This window comes from Lotus japonicus, chromosome 3, assembly GCF_012489685.1.
Source record: "Lotus japonicus ecotype B-129 chromosome 3, LjGifu_v1.2".
NCBI lineage: Eukaryota > Viridiplantae > Streptophyta > Magnoliopsida > Fabales > Fabaceae > Lotus > Lotus japonicus.
The window spans coordinates 62,782,112-62,804,209 of NC_080043.1; the positions used below are offsets into that span (position 1 = coordinate 62,782,112).

At 37.3% G+C, this 22,098-nt stretch overlaps 1 protein-coding gene across 1 annotated transcript in view; it reads left to right on the plus strand.

Annotated features, from left to right (window-relative positions):
• LOC130744479 (uncharacterized) overlaps nt 1–13,333 on the plus strand; it is a 19,756-nt gene extending 6,423 nt beyond the window's left edge. Inside the window, exons 4-7 of the mRNA XM_057596660.1 lie at nt 8,706–8,898; nt 9,089–9,206; nt 9,541–9,651; nt 13,319–13,333. Coding sequence (XP_057452643.1) covers nt 8,706–8,898; nt 9,089–9,206; nt 9,541–9,651; nt 13,319–13,333 — 437 coding nt within the window. The remainder of the gene's footprint in view (nt 1–8,705; nt 8,899–9,088; nt 9,207–9,540; nt 9,652–13,318) is intronic.
• The last annotated feature ends 8,765 nt before the right edge of the window (nt 13,334–22,098 follow it).

The window sequence follows — 22,098 nt, forward strand, 5'->3', positions numbered from 1 at the left end:
CCCTAGCGCCTTGGCTTTGTTTGTATGTTTGTGTTTGGGCGTCGGCCTGCTGCCAGATGTCGATGGCCGACTGGTGTCGATGGTCTCTCCCTCGGGGGGGATCAGATATGAGCTTGTGGATCGGGATGCCCCCACCGCTTGGGTGATCGATGTTGTGGGTCATCGAGCGACGTACCGGGGAAGGGTCATGGAGGACCGGACTGACGAGTGTGAACATCTGACGAAAGAAGTTCTACGACGCATGGAGCTGAGCTTCAACTTGCCGTCTTCAGTTCGCCGAGGACTCGGATGTGTGAGCAGTTATGGGTTGGTAGAGTTAGGCAGGCGTCATATTTGTGTAGAGCTCTGATTCGTTTTGCTTTTGGACGGGGTAGGTTCCCGACGCATGGCTTTTGTGTGGTTCTCTTATTGAGGGATCACAGTGAGTCCAGTCGGACTATAAGAGTCTTTGCTTAGGCCATTTTGAGGCCGACTTTCTCCCAGTGGATTGTAATTATAACCTTTTCACTCACACTTCTGGATCTGTAACTATTTGCCTACGGGCACACTACTTTGGAGTCACTGCGAGTGCGCGTGACATGGGAGTGCAGCTGAGGCTGTACATGTGTATATATTTGTGTGTTGGTTGGGTTTTGTCTTTATTTTCTATTGCTTGATTTAAAAGGTATCAAACAAAAAAATTACCTGTTTTCAGCGTAAAGTCTATTTTTGGTTACTAAAGTGACACCTGGAAATCGGGGTGTTACATTGTGGTATCAGAGCTTAGTCGAGTCTTTTGGGAGTCTTTGGGGAATAGGTCTTCTGTGCTAGGTTGTGTGACTCTGCAAAGAGTGAAAATTGATTGTCTGCAGAGCGATTTTCGCTCTAATTGCTTGCGTTACTACTCAATCGGATTGAGTGGTTTGTCTAGTGCTACCGTATGGTTAGTACTAATCGGACGTTCGATGGATATAGGATGGTGGATCTTAACCGGATGGCGGAGGCTACATGTGAGCATCATCAACGACTGATGGCGACAGCAATGTATCAATAAAGAGGAATGAACCGAATTGGAGCTGGGGACCAATGAGGTCAGGTTCCCAAGGCTACAACGGAAGGAAGAGTTACCATAAGTGGGGACCATATCAGCGTTCCGAGGGAAGAAATCTTATCTCAAGAGAGTACAAACCGACGACTGCTGATACTGGGGGGGAAGCCAGTTGGTGACAAAGGAGTGACATCTACTCGTTGCAGAAAGTTTGGGCATTTTGCTAACAAATGCTCAGTGATTGGACGGAGATGCTTCAAGTGTAACCGAGAGGGGCATCTAGCTGTGAACTGCAAGACCAAAGAAAGTCTATGCTTCAATTGCAACCAACCGGGACATTTCTCCCAAGATTGCAAGGCACTCAGGGGCGAATCATCAGGGAATGTTGGGAAAGGAAAACAACTTACTACAGAGGAAAGGATTCATATCAAGGGAGGAGCAAGAGTTGAGGAGTCGAACGAGGAAGAACGTGGGAACGATGGTAATATTTTAACTGTTCTCGTATTCTAGAATAACTTACTCTTTTATATTCAAGCGAGTGTGACGCGCCTAACTTGTATTTACTACTTAGACTATGATCCTATGATTATTATCCCTAGTAGGACCTTATTCGAAGTTGCTCGTGATTTAACTATAGAGGTTACACGAGATCTAGAATAGCACGCGGAGCTAGGGAGTTGTTTTACCGAGGCGTTGATAAGGATGCTAGGATCTCAGGGAAATTCCTTATGGGTACGAATCGTAGGATTTTAGGGCGTTTAGTTTTGAAGCGGAGTCGTTAGAGGATCTTTCGGCAAAAGGGATTCATTCGACCGAGTGTTTCACCATGGGGAGCGCCAGTGCTTTTAGTCAAGAAGAAGGACGGAAGGTCGAGATCGTGGGTGGATTATCGACAATTGAACAAGGCAACGATCAAGAACAAATACCCGTTGCCAAGGATAGATGATTTGATGGACCAACTACGAGGGGCTACCGTATTTTCCAAGATAGATTTGAGGTCAGGCTATCGTCGGATCAGAGTGAAGATTGAGGATATACCGAAGACTGCTTTCAGGACACGTTAAGGACACTACGAGTACCTAGTGATGCCGTTTGGAGTGACGAATGTACCTGCTGTTTTCATGGATTACATGAACCGCATCTTTCAGGAGTTCTTAGATCGGCGTGTGGTGGTGTTTATTGAGGACATATTGATCTATTCGAAGGACGCGAATAAACATGAAGGACATTTGCGCCAAGTTTTACAATTGTTGAGAGAGAAAAAGCTGTATGAGAACCCTTCCAAGTGTGAATTCTGGTTGGAGGAAGTCAATTTCTTAGGCCATGCTATCTCGAAGGAGGGCATAGCTGTGGATCCGGCGAAAGTGGAGACTGTTTTGGCTTGGGAGCAACCGAAGATGGTGACAGAGATCAGAAGTTCTGTGGATTTAGCTGGATATTATAGACGCTTCATTGAGGGATTTGCCAAGATTGTTGGACCTTTGACTCAATTGACGAGGAAGGATTAATCTTTTACATGGATTGAGGGTGTGTGGTTCCGTAGCGGAATCGTTAGGAACTTGATATCAGGATAATTGTGGTTACTGGATGTTAGGATCTCATTGTCTGTTCCAGTGGGTTTTTCTAAATTTCCACCTTCGATGTATTAGGCCTGATCAACCTAATATTGAGGGGGTGATATTCGGAATCACAGCTGGTTATGGACTTTGATAGAAGGACGGGTAAGATGAATTTGAATTGATTGAGGATTAGTCGGATTTGGGAGGAAAGTTCGTGTTAAGCATTTGATTGTACAAGATTAAGATTTGAACCTTTGGAAGTTGATGATTTTCGTATAGACATTGATTGGTTAGTTCGTGTGATTACTCCAAGTAGAGGTAGACTAAGCCAATAGAATTGATGTTGGAAAATCTTTAAGTATTTTCTCGGAAGTTATGAAGTCATAGGTTATGTGATTTCTGACGTGGGATTATTAGAGATTAGATAGGTTGGATTTAATATCCGGTTATAGATGATTGTTTGATGGTAGCGAGATTGAGAAGAATTAACTCTGAACTAGATTGTTATAGTCGAGTTCGAGGAATAAGTTTTGCTAAGCGTTGGATTAATATGTGGAGACATTATAGTCTTAAGAGATGAATTTTCGCTTGAAAAGTGTTGAATTAATGATTAAGTTGGAGAAAGAAAGTTTTAGCATAAGTTGAATACTTGAGGTTGGTGATATGGATTCCAAGGAAATATGCTGAGATTACTAAGTGAGATTTACTAAGTTGGATTGAAATCTTAGGGTTAAGATTGAATCTTGAGAGTCGAGAATCGCATACGAGTAAGAGATCTTACAGTTGTAGCTGTGACAATAGGAGTTGAATCTTAGAAGAATGAAGACCTGGAGATGGGTTTCGGGTTAAGACCATTGAGGTATAATATAAGAGTGATCTTGAAGTAAATGAATCTTGGGTTGTGTAGGGTCATAAGGTTGGTTATAAGTTGGTGATCGATTGATGTTGATCATGAGGTTGCAGACATAATGAGCCATGTGATATGATTTGAATGATGTTAGCATAATAAGTTGTGGATGTGAAAGCATGACGACACTGGTCAGGTCGTTTGGGTAAGTGAAGGAGTTATAGTTTTTAAGAAACGGATATTCATTTAAGAAGTATTGAAGGATTAAAGGACATTAGAGGACCAAACTTGGAGAAGGTTTAGGTTTTAAATCTATGAATGTCTGTCTAAGGTGTGAAGGACTCAAAGTTTGTCAGAATTTGATTGGGAGATTAAGAAGTTGATTGACGAGATGGTGGTTGAGTCCCAAAAGGAGGGTGTTGGTGTTAAGATGAATACTTGAAGTTGTTATGTTTGGACAAGTTTCTTAGAGCTTAAGAGTGGATGAAACTTTGTTATGGATTTTGATGATGCATATTACGGTTAACAAGTGAATTTTACTAAGGTTGAATGAGAATCCTAGGGCTAAGGTTGACCTAGTGAGCTGAGATTCATGTACACATACGAGATTTAGTGGTGTTAGCGGTTACGATAGAGTTAAATCTCAGAATGTTGAAGGATCGGATGATAAGATGGCTAGTTAAGTCCCTTGAGGTATAGTTATGATGTAATCTACTAGAGGATAAGTCTCGATTTATGCGAAGTGTTAGGGATTTCAGTAAGTGTAAATAGGTTTGAGTGAGGGAAGTTCTAAGGAAGAAGACGATAATAATGGATTGTTAGATATTAAGAAGAGGATTATCTTATAAGTTGTTGGTAACTTGATGTTGAAAGGGATAAGATTAGTGAAGGACAAGAAATAAGGACATAAGTCGATTTTTAATTCGAATGGTGACTAAGTAGGAGATTGATTTCATTGTGCGAGTGATGATAGTTACGAAGTTGGATGTGACGTTAATGGACTATTAGATTCCAACACAATGTTTCGTCTAAGAGTTATCGAACGAACAAGTGATGGACTGTAGATGAAGATCACGAGGACAAGTTGAGTATCTACTTTATGATGACAGAGAGGCACTGAGTTTAAGAAGAATTCCGGACGACCGAAAGTAAAGAAGTAAGTGGCTAAGGTTGTGCGACTGCACGGAATGCCAACCGGTATCATTTCAAGCAGAGGTCCGACGCAAGTAATCGAGTCAGACGACATGAGGTTGAATGATGTTTTGTCTTTTGAGACGCCGATAGTTAGCAGTGGGGATAGAAGAGTGAAACAGTTAAGGGGAAGGCAGATTGCTTAAGTAAAGATTTTGAGGAACAATGACACAGGCACTACTACATGGGAATTGGAAGATAAGATCAAGGAACTGTATTCCGAACTTTTTGCAGAACTCTGAGTTTCGAGGACGAAACTTTCTTTTTGGAGGGGAGTATTGTAAGACCTGGATTTTCAGAACAAGCTAGTTTCCGACTCACGCGTAGAATCAGTGTAAGCGTGACAGGAGTTTGACATTTGAGGAAGATTAATGAAGAAGAAAGTTCAGGAATTGCTTGAGGAATGTTGCGTAGTTGTTTTTGGAGTTAGTGCGAGTCGTCTGCACACTTGCCTTAGGGCGAGCGTGTCCAGAATAGACTATTTCGCTCTTAAAGCAACGTTTTGAGTGAGATTTCGAACTCTCGGAAAATTTAAAGATTCTCTTTATTTTTCCATCGACCAGCGTTTCATTTCGGAACTCTGGACTGTACGCACGATAGGTTTCACTTTTCGGATGTCCGCCGACGCTAATTTCTTTGCTTCGAAACCCTATTTTCGAGCAATGGATGAAGACTTTTTCTATTCGGGACTTCTAACGAAGATTCCGTCCGCGTTGCCAGACTTGTTTCGACGTTTCCAATCTTTCTTCAGTTGGAAGTTTTGTCGTTTGAGCATCACAGCAAAAAGTAGTTTTTCGGGGCAGATTAACCGACACCGCTTTTGAGTTTTTCGATATCGTTTTTCCCAAATCCTAGATATTTGTTTTGAGTTCTGGAATTCTGACGCCAGAATCTCTCTTAGAATTTCTCGGTGATCGTGCTGCAAAAATCGGAATCGCGAAATTTTCATTTTCCCGCGATTTCACCCGCCTATAAATAGCGCGAAAAAGCAAAATCCTCTCATTTTCTTTCCATTTGTGGCTGATTTCGTGGGGAGCAAGGGGGGAGGGGATTTCCGCGAAAACTTGACCAATCTTCGTGCAGTTCGTCCCTACTTCTAGGTATCGAGGTAACTATCATGAATCCTGCCTCTGATTTCTGTTTCTGCTGAGTTTCTGAAGTCGTTTCTGTGCTCTAAGTTTTGAGCTTTTTCTAAAATTGTCCGATTTCTCTGATTTCTCGCTTGGGTTATGTTCCTTATGTTCCCCTGAGTCTAAAACCTCTGTCAGTAAACTCTGATTGCGATTCAGTTGTCCAGGATCTGAAAAATTGACTCAAAACTCTTTTTGTCTCACATTTCGAAACTTTATTGTCGAAAAGACTTAATATGACTTCGTGCCTTTAGGATTTGTTGTCACGGATATCATGAGGATCGTTGCTGTCAAATTTGTTTTCAGAACTGATAACTTTGAAGTTTTGAGCCTTTATTTTGGACCAAAATGCCCCTGCGTAGTCGTATTTCGGCCCGATTGTCCGAAAATTGTTCTGACAGTTTCTTTGCCTTAGTTTTACCCTAAAACTACCTTGTAAACTGATTTGATCGAAGAAAAAGAGCCGAAGCCCTTTTCTCCTTATGGCCGTGGGGTTTTCCTAAGGGGAGGGGAGTTTTTCGTTTTCGAAAACTTGTCCTTTCGTACCCGTTTGTCGTATTCTGAAGCTTTGATGCTTTGTCTATCGTTTATGTATTGTATTGCGATCGAACTAATCGATTTTGTGTGGATTCTGCTTTGTTTTTCCTCCGAGGTTCAGTTGAAGGAACTTTGGAAGTTTCAAGGCATTTCTGTGAAGGAGATTTGATTTGCGAAGCTGGATCAGCTCGAGGTTAGGGCAACTTACTATATATTAGCTATGACTGCATGATAGGCGTCGATAAATTCGACTTATGTTTTATCTGATGTTGTTTTTGATGATGAGTTGATGTTATGATGCTTTTCCATACTTGTGATGTTGTGCTTTTGTTGGATTGAGCGTTTTGACGCAATTTCGGAGTGGAGATTCATTGAGCTGGTGATCTTTGATATTTCGGGTTGGATGAACAACCCTAGGCAAGTCCAAATGTGGGGTTTGAGACTTAGCCATATGTTGGAATTCTTAGACTTTCCCCGGGAAATGTATTTTGGGTGGTTGATCTTTGAAAACTTAGAATGATAGAGCTTTGAAAAACTAAAGACTTGGGAAACTTAGACTTTGAGAAATAAACTCATAACTTGACTAATTCGAATTGAAACAATTTTTATTAACGTTTAAGCATAGGAGAACTGAAGGGGAAAATATTTACGAAAGACGGGGAAAAGTCGACTTTGTTGTGGGTTTGGAGAGTTATCGGAATTGGGGGAAGCCACTAAGGTGAGCTATGGTGATGATTGAAAGTCACCGAGTACTCTAGTACTCTTGGGGAGTGTTGTGGAGCCGTGTTGTATTGACCGACACCTAGTGCTCTTGTTGTTTGGGCTGTGTTGTATTGACCGACACTAGACCCTTGTGTATTCTGTGGATGGAGTTGTGTTGTATTGACCGACACTTACTCCGAGTTGTGTTGTATTGACCGACACTAACTCATGGGTTTGTTGAGATTGGGTTGTGAGCTAAACACTTTCGTGGTAAGGACGATTCGTTGTTTGGCTAACCACGTTGCATTCAATCGGGTGAATAACGGGAATGGTTCACCTGTGCATATCATGGTGAATAACGGGAATGGTTCACCTTGCATTAATGATGAATAACGGGAATGGTTCATCATTCGGTGAATAACGGGAATGGTTCACCAAGGATGAATAACGGGAATGGTTCATCCAGGATGGATTTCATCCAGGATGGATAACGGGAATGGTCCATCCATAGTGAAAATGCTTCACTTGTGGCGAACGGGAACGCGTCACAAATCCGGATACATATTGTGCATTTCACGCATACATTCATGCTGACTGAGATTGTGTGTTGTTTGTTTATTGAAGCAATGTTAGAGCCATAACATGCTAGGATTGTTTATATGTATATATATCAACATATATCTATACCCCATATCACATGTTGAGTGTATATCTACTTATTGTTGTGAGTTGACCCTAGCGCCTTGGCTTTGTTTGTATGTTTGTGTTTGGGCGGTCGGCCTGCTGCCAGATGTCGATGGCCGACTGGTGTTCGATGGTCTCTCCCTCGGGGGGGATCAGATATGAGCTTGTGGATCGGGATGCCCCCACCGCTTGGGTGATCGATGTTGTGGGTCATCGAGCGACGTACCGGGGAAGGGTCATGGAGGACCGGACTGACGAGTGTGAACATCTGACGAAAGAAGTTCTACGACGCATGGAGCTGAGCTTCAACTTGCCGTCTTCAGTTCGCCGAGGACTCGGATGTGTGAGCAGTTATGGGTTGGTAGAGTTAGGCAGGCGTCATATTTGTGTAGAGCTCTGATTCGTTTTGCTTTTGGGACGGGGTAGGTTCCCGACGCATGGCTTTTGTGTGGTTCTCTTATTGAGGGATCACAGTGAGTCAGTCGGACTATAAGAGTCTTTGCTTAGGCCATTTTGAGGCCGACTTTCTCCCAGTGGATTGTAATTATAACCTTTTCACTCACACTTCTGGATCTGTAACTATTTGCCTACGGGCACACTACTTTGGAGTCACTGCGAGTGCGCGTGACATGGGAGTGCAGCTGAGGCTGTACATGTGTATATATTTGTGTGTTGGTTGGGTTTTGTCTTTATTTTCTATTGCTTGATTTAAAAGGTATCAAACAAAAAAATTACCTGTTTTCAGCGTAAAGTCTATTTTTGGTTACTAAAGTGACACCTGGAAATCGGGGTGTTACAAGTGGACTGGGCGAGCCCCTAGAGGGGCAACGCCCAGCATATAGCCCGCCCCGTGGCGGGGCCCTGGCCTTAAATTGGGCCTTGATCTCGGAGGCCCAATTGGCCCAATAGGTAGTACCCGAGCTCTATAAATTGGAGGTAGTTATCAGTTGTAAGGGACTTTTGCTCATTTGATGAAATCATACATGAAATTCAGCATTCTCTCTCTAGCGCAATTCTCCACTCTCTAGGTACTATACCTTTCATCAATGTTCATTGCAACAAAGCAAATGAGAAAGGTGCACCTGAATACAAACACCTAATTACAATCCATTGTGGGTATTCAAAAGGGCCTATGAAAGTTGAAGATAAAGTGAAAAGGCTGAGTTTAAGTGAGAAGAAACTCAAAAGTGCTTTTGAATCTCTTGGAGCAGACCTCTTTAGGTGCGTATCAAACTTATATAGCATGTTTGGATCAAGTTTTTTCCCCACATAATCAATCCTAGCAATTAAAAGCTATTCATATAAGCTTCATCCCATAATTAGTTCTGCCTTTGGAATCATTTACTTGAAGATTAATGTAGTTGAAGAGATGCTCAGCATCTGATTTGATATTCATTATTATGCTTTTCAGGTTCACACAAAAGAATATCCTCAGAGTTTATCCTAAAGGAGAGCGTGTCAAATCGTCAAATTTTAAACCACATTTAGGGTGGATGTATGGAGCTCAGATGGTGGCATTCAATATGCTGGTTAGAAAGTTAAGACCAATCCACGAAAAATAAGTTTCATCTTTCAGTTTTTCTTTAATGTATTGTGGTGCAATCTTGTATTCATCATAAGATATTGTTGAGTCATACTTATATACATGTGAAAGTAGGAATAAAAACCTTTTAGGCTTTCTTTTTTTTGATAAATAATGTGTTTGATTCTGCGGTAGGACGCCTCATAATCCCTTTGGGGAAGAAGCTATCAAGTGTAGCTTCTGGATTTTGGACTTACCGTGCTTTGGAATATGTACTCACTGCTCATCTAAACACCCTAGAATAATCTTTCAGGCATATAACTTTTGTTTTCTTTTGATAGGGGTACGACAAATCACCTTGGTATCAGCAGGGGATGTTCAGAGCAAATGGAGGATGTGGTTATGTGAAAAAGCCTAACTTTCTGATGGGGAATTGTAACACCCCGATTTCGGTGGCGTCACTTTAGTAACCAAAGTAAACTTAATGCGGAAAAACGTAAATATTTTTTTTTTCGATAATAACTAAGACAAGACTGAATTAAATAAAACCCAACAGTAACGATAAACAGAACTAATATACAATACATATAACATTCTCCGCTGTAAGTAGCGACCTCGTCACGAGTGACCTCTAGTGACGGAAAGTAGAAAAGTGTAACGCCCATAGGCAAAATGTACAATCCCCAAAATGTTAGGTCAAGTGTCAGCAACACAAGCCCTCAAAAATAAGAATAAGTCAGAGCTAGGACACTAACACCCAACCTTAATAGACTCTAATCACCCATCCCCCATACTTCCATCATCGACTCCCATCTGGTCATGCATGAAGTCCGGGTCCACGTCGGAGGCTCAATAGTAGTCATTTCGCTCCGGGTCTTCCCCGAACGACGAGGAATCACGGAAGAATCCCCCAACGACATCTGACAAAAAGGGCATACATAGCCCCCCAAACACAGGTAGCACGTGCAAGGGTCAACTTACGGAATATAGGATAGAGAATACAAGACACCAGACAAAGTATAAGGGGTATATATATATATATGTTGTCTACATACATATACGTTCTGAATTGTCTACCCTAAGGTTTAAACATAGCATGTTATCAAATCTCTAGTACAATTCCATCATCAAAGCACATAACGATATCTATCAACATCTACTCATGAAAACACATAACGATGTTTATCAACATCAACTCATCAAAACACATAACGATGTTTATCAACATCAACTCATCAAAACACATAACGATACAATTAGAGTGCATGATATGTCAATGCAACGTCACTCTCGACGGTTCCAGAAAGAATAGGCTGGGCACGTTTGAGTCGGTCCTAACACTGGCATTGTGTCGACCATAACCCCGGAGTGTCACTTACAACCTTGACATAGCCGGATCAGTCCTAACCCTGCGGGTCGACTTTTCCCTCCGCTATGCCCGACAATCAACAGGTCGATCCTAACCTCACGGTCGATCATATCCCCCGTCGATGTCCGAATTACCCGAAGGTATAAACTGTACCCGAAGGCATAAACTGTACCCGAAGGCATAAACTATACCCGAAGGCATAAACGGTACCCGAAGGTATAAACTGTACCCGAAGGCATAAACTGTACCCGAAGGCATAAACTGTACCCGAAGGCATAAACTGTACCCGAAGGCATAAACGGTACCCGAAGGTATAAATTGTATCTCCTGATGATCTCCAAATCATCCGACTCATCTCTATCCGATGGTCAACACTGCTCAACGAGCAAAGAGCATCAACATGCTCGGAAACTACCCGTTTCCCGGCTTATCTCTCAGATAGCCCAACAACACAACTGCTCCCAGAGCACAAGAGTATCAACATACTCAAAACCTCTCAATATCTCAACACTTGGATCCGACGACACTTCTCGTTTTCCAAAACTAAGATTCGACTCCTAAGCTTCCTTCGAGATTATTATCATTACTTAAAGATTTAGAGGTTGTTTAAGGTCTTATGAGTTTTCTTCACAAAATAATATCCTTTTAGCATTATCGCAATTCTTATAAGTTCTCGGGATCTCCAAATCCCCAAATGACTCCAGAGAATGTCTCGATCCATAAAACACCATAACAAGGCCCGAATCTCATTCGTCCTATCAAACTTTCCCCAAAACTCTCAAAATAAAATCGGCATGACCTGCCCGCTATTCTCACTATTCAGAAACTCAGATTTCATTGCTAAAGCATAAATAACTCAGCACCATCAATCAACATGTCATATATCAACATAATAAGCAATAACCACATAACACTTAGCATATAAGGCATGCACCACACATCCTAGATTACCCACATAGCACATAGCATGTAAGTCAATCTCAAAAACATAGTAGTAGATTCATCATCTACATTGTCAGCCGAAGCCTCAGAAAACATTTTCCCAATCATACACAAACAAGTGCATAAACAGTAAATCAATGTCGAAAGCATCGACACCTAAAGCATTAGCTAGTAAGGTAAGTTGCCCTTACCTCTAGTTATTCCAGCGTTCTCCTCAAACGTTCCTTCACAATGAGCTCCTTGATCTTCAGGAAATTCTTCAAAAGAACCTTTAAAGTAAAACCACAGAATTCTATCAAAATCTATCGGAAACTAAGCTATCGATACTTACTATGGTTACACGAAGTAATCTATACTCTAACGTACGATAATCTAGCGCGAAAAGACAAGTTTTCGGAAAAGGAAATTTCCTCCTCCCCCCTCTAATAGGCTCGGCCACTTTTCACAATTAAGGGGCTCGATTTTTCTTCGATCAAACTTGGTTCCTATTCTTTCATAAGCCGTAACTAAGGGTATTCTGAACTCGGAAAAATTATCGGATCAAAAACTGTCGCAGGGGTATTTTGGTCATGATTTTTAACTTAGGATTTTCAAAACTGAAATCCCAAAAATAAAATTTTGCAGGGACGTCACCAACGACGTTTATGACAACTAATCCTACTAGCACTAAGCTAAGGCGATAGTTTTCAGCCTAAAGGTTGAAGCTTTACTCAAAAACTACATAAATGGGTATTTTAGGCTAGAATTGATTCCGGCGGAATTCCGGCGACATAACGGAAAATCTAATCCGGCAGAAGTGATCTTGGGCACATATAGAAGAGGTTTAGAATCAGAAATGAAAGATTCAGGATAGTTTTGCAAAAACCCATAAACTATCCACTCAGAAAACTCTACAGAAAAGCTATGGAAAAAGCGATCGGAGGTAAGGATTAGCGACTATACCTCGAAGCCTTGAAGCAGCAACTGATTAATCAACGATCAAGCAAGAAATGAAGAAAATCTCTTCTCCTCCTCCTCCTCCAAAGCTCGCGGCCTCCTTGAGAGAAATGGGTAAGATATTTGTTTTTTTCTCATTTGCTTGCTATATATAGAAAATGGTAATTCGCGGGAAAATGAAAGTTTCGCGAATCTGATTTTTCCGGCATCATTCTCCATGAATTCTAAGATAGGTTTTGGCAAAGGAATTCCTAAGCTAAGAAGATGTCTCCTTGTATTTTTTGCAACTAATGTAAAGTCGGTGCAAAGTCGGTGTAAAACTATTTTACCCGATAAGTTGCTTTTTGCATCGAATGTCGGAATGGAAAACTTCCTTCTGAGGAAAGATTGAAATCATCAAGAGAAATGGGTGTACGCGTGTAGAATATTCATTTGAAGCTCTGAATAGATAAAGTCCCCATAGTCGAGAAATTCTAGGGTTTTGAAATACCAGGGATTCGGTTTCGGCAAACTTCCGATGATTGGAATCGGACGTTCGTAGATCCTAGAGTTTCGCCTCGAAACGATTGTGATAAATGGAAAAAGAGAAGTTCTAACATTTCTCTGAAGATTTTTGGAATTAACTTCCGTCGTGCCTAAAAATGAAAATTAGCTATATATTAGGGTTTCTGACCTAGGTTAAGCGTAAAACGTTCGTGCTATAACTTTTATCGATCATAATGAAATCCTTGAACTTTCCCTGAACTTTCTCCTTCATAAATATATTTCATTTAATAAACTTTCGTTCAGGTTTCCCTTCACATTACATCAACCCTAATCGTAAATGGAAATCTCTTCCACTTATTCTAAGCTTAAAATCTTGGGTCTTACAGGAATCTTCCAAATGAAGAAGAGTTTGATCCTAAAAGAACAATGTCAGTGAAGCAGATATTAAAGGTGAGTAATTGCTTTGAAGAAGGATATTGGCTTGTTTCATGACATTTAATATTTTCATGTCCATCAATGGGTAAAGGTATACAAAGGAGATGGCTAGAAGTCAGATTTTAGTGCAACACACTTTGATCTTTTCTCCCCACCAGACTTTTACACAAAGGTCAGTTGCATGATCCTCCAAACATTTATTTTTGATAAATTAAAAGCAACTTTAAGTAGACTCAAGTGGACCAATTGACTTCCCATACCACAATCTACAAGTGACTTTTTACAAAAAGTCTATGTTTGGATACTCGCATATAGTCTTGCAAACAAACGTTAATACTCACTTTGAGAGAAAAAGTGAATAAAACTCTTTTTATGAATTGAGATAAATTCTATTCACATTGCACTCAGTTGGTAACTAAACACACTAAATCTAATGCCATGTTTCCGTTACTGAATGTTGATCTAGAATTTTATTACCTATAACTTTGATCATTAAAATTATAACTTAAGTCCTCTGGTCCCTTATTGTGTAATTAACTTGTATAACCTCTTCCTGCATTATTACTCAGTACACTACTAAGGTGGAATCCAACATTTTTACCATAAAAGTATGTTCAAATTTATTTATTTCATCACAATTAGGAGTGTAAAAGAGATACTGTGTGTTTGAAAACTTGTGGACTTCTGCATTGGGGGAGAAGTTACTAAGAATAACTTTTAAGGGGGTAGAAGTGATTATGAGAGGTTTAGCTGCCAATCAAAACACACACTGATAATGTCATAAGGAACAAAATAGGAGAAAGCAAAGAAATCTAGGAGAAATATAAATGGTTATAAATTTATCTTACTGTTTGACCAAATTGTTTGACAGGTCTATATTATTGGGGTGCCAGCTGATTCTATCAAGAAGAAAACAAGTGTAAAAATGGACAATTGGTATCCTGTTTGGGATGAAGAGTTTGAATTCCATTTGACTGTTCCAGAGCTTGCCTTGCTCTGAATTGAAGTACAAGATAAAGATTAGACAAAGGATGACTTCGCAGGGCAAACTTGTTTGCCAATATCAGAGTTAAGACATGGATTTCGATCACTCCCTCTTTATGATAGAAAGGGAAAGAAATTTAAATATGTGAAACTTCTAGTGAGGTTTCATCTTGAAACTTCAAATAAACTATAGATGTCATTGATCTGAATATGTGGTCTAATAAATTCTGGTGCATAAAAAGAAACATTTGTCATGTTTAGCCACATTGAAACTATAGTATAGAATATGGAGGCAATCTTAAATATCACATGTTTAGTATGATGGGTGATCTTCCAGATGTTACTCATAATTTGAAAATTTTGACATTGTTTCTTGGGAGACCTCTCTTGCTTTGATCCTATTCAAATCTAACTATATATTGAATTTTTTTTTAATAATGAATTTATTTTTACCGAAACCGGAAAAAGTTATATTTACCACAATGGGGGTTTTAGATAGCTTGGCACAGACGTGGCTGGTGGGGGTGGATTCGCGTCGCCTCACACGAATTCATCACCCGAAGCAAAGTGGATTCTGTCATAAATCTTTCATGGAATATGTGTTTTCCCTAGGTGGTTAGAAATCTATGAGATTCAACTGAGACCAAGCGAACTCATATGGGACAAAGTTGACATGATGGGACCATGGAGACATGCTTTTTGTGTGGAATCACGTGAAATATGCAACATGCGTAAGCGTAACCTGATTGGTAGACATGAGGACATACGTTGATTTCACGTTGACCGCGAATTCTATCTTGTCTAGGGGTGTTCGCGATTCTGTTTGGACCGCTTTTAGGTGAAACAAAAGACTGATCCAATCAAAATTCATTGGTTTGGTTTCGATTGATTGTTAGCAAAAAAAATTCCAATAGATTTTTCTTAGTCAACATTAACATATCTTATTTAAAATGCAAATATATAAAATCAATAAAAAATCAAATTAAATATATATATATTTGGAAAACTGAAATATTATTCAGAATAGTATTAGATATATATTTATATATATATATATATATATATATATATATTTCAAACAATCATTTTTACATTTATTTTTTCTATATATATAAATTCATCAATTGCACGGGTGATTCCACCAGTAATATAACTAAAATAGTGTGAATAAAATTATAATATTAATAATATCCTAAATTTTTAAAAAATTATATATTAAGTATATAGATGAAATCCAACTCAGGCATAATATATTTACTATTATTAATAGGGTATTATTTTCTCTATTTAAAATTTAGATACATAATGATATAACGTGTCGTTTCATTTATATCAAAATAATTCTAAATATTTATTAATAATATTTCTTTATTTTTTTAAAACGTATACATTCTATAAAAGAAAATCAACTCATGCATCATATATTTATTACTAGTATTTTTTACCCGCGCGTTGCACGGGGAATTTTTTTATTGTATTTGATCCATCGATTAATATTTTAAATTATAAAATATTTAAGATGCTAAGAATGTAAGAACAATCATAATATAAAGATGTAGATATTTAAAGAGCATAAGCCAAAAGCTTTAAGTTTTGCATATGTGAGGTATAACTGAATTTTGTTTGTGAAGATGTATACTCATGTTGCATAAAGGATAATGCTTTTGTGTTTTAGATATGTAACAATACATAAATATATAATTATTTTTTAAATTATTAAAAATACATTTAAGTTATAGAAAAATGAATTATTATTTTTTTAACTCTTACAAATTTTCATTTTACATATAAAATGTTTCTCCCTGTGAGATCTCGTAACTCTAATTTGTTAGCACTAATAAATTTATGTCATAATTTTATAGTACATATGTATTAAAATTTTTTATTCCTCGTACTTTTCTTACTATCCAATTATTATAGTTATATACATATATAAATATACACTCTTAAAATTTTGAAAACAATACTCAAATTAATTATATTAAATTTTTCTATTAAAATAATATCAATCAATTAGTTTAGAATATAATGTTTGTATAAAAAAAGTATAATGATACTTTTTATATAAAATAAAATCTCACGTAGGTAGCATTATAGTAGTTTAAAATTAAAACATATCAACTTAAAATTATATGCAAATACAAACAACAGCCGCTTTTAGGTTTCAAAAGGATAAGTAGTAGAAAATTGTGTGCATCTCCAGAACAAATATTTCAAGTGTTTTTACGGTGAAATTTGCTCTTGTGTTTGAGGTATGAATCAATACCTTGGTTTATACAAATTTGACATGCTAAAAACACTATTTGTTGAGATTCTTACCTGATGGAATTAAGAAACTAACAAAGATAACTATTTAATAAAACAACTCCACAACACAAATGAAATACCACAGAACTCGTGAAATCTCACATAACTTTTATCTATATTTACTCCTAAAGTTATAAGAAATACTATGAAAAATTTACTGAAATCATATATGAAATGTAATTTTCGTATTATGTTTGACATTGAAGCATTTCCATACTAAAATGTTCTTTCCCGTAGGAACTTTTTGCCCAGTAATTTGAACAAAATAAAATAAAAATAGACTATATTATTATGTAGAACATGTTTTTTTTTTTGAAAGATTATGTAGAACATGTTTAATATGAAGTTACATTGTAAAATAGTGACATCTTATTAAAATTTATTTTTCTGTTAATTTTACATGAATTTTCATGTAAAATGTTCATCCCCGTGGGAACTCTTAACCCTATAGTTTAACTTAGACAAAAATACACTATATATGTATTAATGTTTTCTAATCTTCGCACGACACATTTTAATCATCAAATGTTCATGCCTTTATATTTATTTCTTTTTAAAACTTTCAAAAAGTTATGAAAAAAGAAATGACATCATATTGATTTTTTATTTACAACTAAAAGGAATTAGATTTCGATCTATGAGTTCAAACAATCACTTTTTATCTATGCTTTGCACGAAGAACTTTCTTTTTTGCTTAAGACATGTTCAATACCACACTTTAGCAATATTTTCATATACTAAAAGACATAATTAATGAGACATATATAATGCTACATAATGTGTTCCTCTAATTTGATTTCCATCTATTTATAGTTCATCTCGTCCTAGTACTAAGTAACTACTATAATAACATCTAACTAACCTAGCAGTCTCGATTAATTTCCCTTCTGTTACATCCTTACATGAGTTTGAAAATTTAAGTAAACACACTTCTCTTAGGTGATAAATGAAAACAATATAGAAACAACCGCAGCCCGCAGCTAATGAGAAGCTCTGCCAAATTCACATAGCAACCATCAAATCTCTGTGTGTCCATGATAGCTCTGTGGACCCTCAGCGCCACATCAGCTCCCTTTTCCTGGAATTAATATTTAATAAAAATAAGACAAATTAAGAAAAAATCAAGATATAAACAACATAAATCTTAATCAAATCTAAAATTAAAAAATGTACTAATTAAGGATAGATAAAAACTATCAAAATCTAGCAAATCACAATAAAAAAACTTATAAAATCATAAATTAAATAAAAATCCAAAAATTCAATAAAACATAAAAATTAATTAATAACCTCAAAATAAAATAAAAGATCCAAGATAAAATCAAGAAATAAACAACCTAAATCCTAATCAAAACTAAATTTTAAAAAAGTACTAATTAAAGATATATAAAAACTACCAAATCTAGCAAATCACAATAAAAACTCATAAAATCATGAATTAAATAAAAATCCGAAAATTCAATAAAAAATACGATAAAAACTAATTAATACTCTCAAAATAAAATAAAATACCCAAGAAAAAATCAAGAAATAAACAACTTAAATCCTAATCAAATCTAAAATTTAAAAAGGTCAACATGTGCTTGGATAACTTGTTGTATTTTTCTTCATATTTTTGGTCAACATATTTTTTTTATAAATCCATTAAATTTAAATCCCGTTCCCTATTCAAAAAATTAATTCAAATTGTTTTTTGTGTTTTCCAATATACAATTTTTTAAAAAAAAAGGTATACACTAACTATTTAGAATTATTCAATATGTATATATTTTATCAATAACAACATTCAATACGGTGCCATAATTAATAAAATAGGGTCAGAAATAACAAAGTGAAGTATGCAACTTTAGATGACACTATGTCAGAGAATTATATCACTGTTGATTAAACAACAAAACTACATGCATATGTGTACAGTAACAAACACTGAAGTTGTTAAATTCTAGAGTGTAGTCCACAATATAGAGAAGGCAAATCCAAGAAAAGAAAGGTGAGCAATAACAATGACCACAATTCAACTAACATATCAAAAACATAAAACACCAAACGATTTCTATTTCTATGTTAGCTTACCTCTTCAATCAATTTATTCCTCATTCACGGTCTCTGAAATAGACAGCTTGAAGGTCATCATTGAGAAGGATCTGTGCGAACATAGCAATTTCAAAAATTCAATACATATTAGCCTGATGGAAGTTCTTCTTTTCTAATATATATTGATTGATATTGATTTTTCGATGGATCAAAATATCATATATATATATATATATTATCATTAATAGTGATTTTTTTGTCTATCTTTAATTTTTTTTTAAATTTATTTTAGAATTCAATACATATTTTTTTTTACAGAATTCAATACATATGATTTTTATTTTTTTTAAAGCAAAATATATATATAATATTTAAGAAATGTTGAGAAACAGCCCCTCTCAACATGGGTACAGTACCTAGCCAGCAAAAGCCTGACAAAACCCAGCTACTATAGCAGAAAAACCTCGTAAAGCACATCTAAAAGCCTCACACGCACAGGAGTGTGCTACAAAACCTTAAGGCCAAACCCCTCAAAGATCTCAACTAAAATCGAAAAACAGATTCATGTTCAACCAACAACGGGACATGTCTAACTGCTCGATACCTGCAAGAAGAGACCTAACCAAAGAGAACTAACCAAACCCTATCGGATAAACCAACACTGCTATAGAGTTGGGACAATCAAAGACCAACGAAGATAACAACCAGCACCGCAAACAACACCCCCAAATCCGCCTCGACAACATCTCTAGGCCCACAACCGTACCAAACCAAAGAAAAATTTGGCTCTTAAGATAAATATGTTATTTTTGGCTCAATAAAAAAGGAAGACTACACAGCAAAGCTATCTTAACATCCATCTCCCATTCCAAATCTATCAGCAAAAACCCAGCCAAGTGCCCCAACTGCATACGAGACAGCCAACAACAAGTTCTAACAAGCTTTGAGCTCCAACAAGAAAAACTCATTTTGTGCCTTTCATCCAGTATATTAAAAACCCAATGCAACATTGCTCTGAATTAAGGGTATTAAATCATGCTGCAACAAATGAATTCATTACTAAAAAAGATAGCAAAGTAGCAATGAACCCAATCCAACCATCCAATGAACCCAATCAAACCACGACACACAAGGAAATAAACCCTTTTGCACTTTTCTTCCATCAAAACCTCTAAATTGAGCTGTTGATCTTTTATAAGTTCAGTCTAATGTTGATGGAAATAAACCCCTCATGTCGACGTTACTGGTGGCGCAGCTTGGTTGCCAAACAGAGAGTGTTGTCACCAACCCATCACAAACTTGCTTTTGGCCTTTTGGACTGCATCCCAGCAACCATTCCTTGGCTCTTGGACGCAAATTCTTCTCCCCCACTTTCTTCAGAACCTTCTTCAACATCTCTTTCCCAAAGCAAAAACCCTAAAACAAACCTTCGATCACAGATCTTGAACTTAGACCTGCAGAACCATGCGGCCATAGTGAGAAGCCAATCGGCGGACGAGAACGACATAGAGCACAAATTGAAGACGCTGGCAAAAGGAGCAGAGCGATAGGAGGCGAGCCCACCCAGATTAGCCGATCCAAAGCTTCGCCGGCGAGACAGGAAGGGAGATCGGCAAGGGCGTCAATACATATGATTTCAGTTATTTTTCTTTAAAGTGAAATAATAATAATAATAATAATAATAATAATAATAATAATAATAATGTTGAGAAACATCCACTGTTAATATGGGTATAGTAACCTAATCAATAAAGAACGGATAAATTAATGTTTTTTTGGAATTTATTTTAAAATTCGATACATATGATTTCAGTTATGTTTCTAAAGTTAAATAATAATAATAATAATAATAATAATAATAATAATAATAATAATAATAATAATAATAATAATAATAATAATAATAATAATAATAATAATAATAATAATAATGATGTTGATAAACATTCACTCTTATATGGGTATATAAACTTAATCAATAAAGAACGAATAAAAACCCAGTCATTACGAAAAAAACCTCATAAACACCTAAACAAACACCCACAAAGCCCCTAACGTCTACCCCAAAAGAAGGACTTTTTCAAGTTAAAAAACAACGAACGGATCTATCAAACCGCACGACACTGCCGAACAAAGACCCAACCAGCCAAGCAAACCAACAGCTTCATACAACCAAAGTTCCACAAGCTCCATAGAGCTAATATACCTAAGAAAAAAAGGAAGACAAAAGCAGAAAAAAGCCACAACAAGCCAACGATCACATTGTCACCTGAGCCTGCACACCACCTTCAGCTTCACAATCGCAATAGATCCTCAGGGAAAAAACCACCACACAACCAGGACTATCTCCATGACTTAATAGCACAAAGAGAAGTCATTTGAAACGCCATTAGAGCGAAAAGGGGAAGCACCCCCTCAACGACGACTCCACCACATGTAGATCCGAAACAAAATTAGCGAAGAGACTCCACTAATCAGAGTTTTGTTACAACTGCACTTGCTACCTGCAAAGTGACTAACAATACACTGACTTAGCTTTCACTAAGATTCACTCTCTTAGTCTTCTCTAGGATCCGATCAACCTTTATCTCCTAAAGGTAAAACAAACAACTGTTTGAAGGTTTTGGGTTTACAGATAAATGCTTCTTAGAAAGCTAATAGTAAACACACTTAGTTCTATTTGAAGAAAGATTGCTACGAAGATTTTTGAATATTGCTTGCGCGTGAACAAGTTTCTTAGGTGGCATCTTTCAATCTTCAACCTCTTTATATACTCCAAGGATTAGGGTTTGAACGTTCCATGGAGATGCTACCGTTGGAGGGCAGATCTGGAATTTCCAGGTTCTGTTGTGGCTGAATCAGTTAGGTAAGGTCGTTAGGAATGGTACAATTGCTTTTGTACTTTAGATAGCGACATGACCTTTATCCTTGTTGACTTTTGATCAGAGTAATGCTTCATCTTGAAACTTGTGAAGCTTGATGATCAGAGTCAGAGGGAAGCTTGGATCCTCTAACCTTTGTACCTTCTGCTTCTGGACTCAGAGAAGATGTACTTGGTCTTCAAAGCCAGCTTACTCTTGGACTTCAAAGTCTTCACTACTCAGCTTCTGATGCTTTTGAGCTTCTGATTGTAAGACCCGGATTTACAGAACTGGTTACTTTTCCGACTCACGCGTAGGATCAGTGTAAGCGTGACAGGAGTTCGCCGTTTGAGAAAGTTTAATGAAGAAGAAAGTGCAGGAATTGCTTGAGGATTGTTTCATAGTCATTTTAGGAGTTAGTACGAGTCGTCTGCACACCCGCCTTATGGCGAGAGTGTCCAGAATAGGCTAATTCCGCTCTTAAAGCAACGTTTAAGTGAAATTTCAGATCCTTGGAAAAATAAGAAGTTCTCTTTATTTTTCCT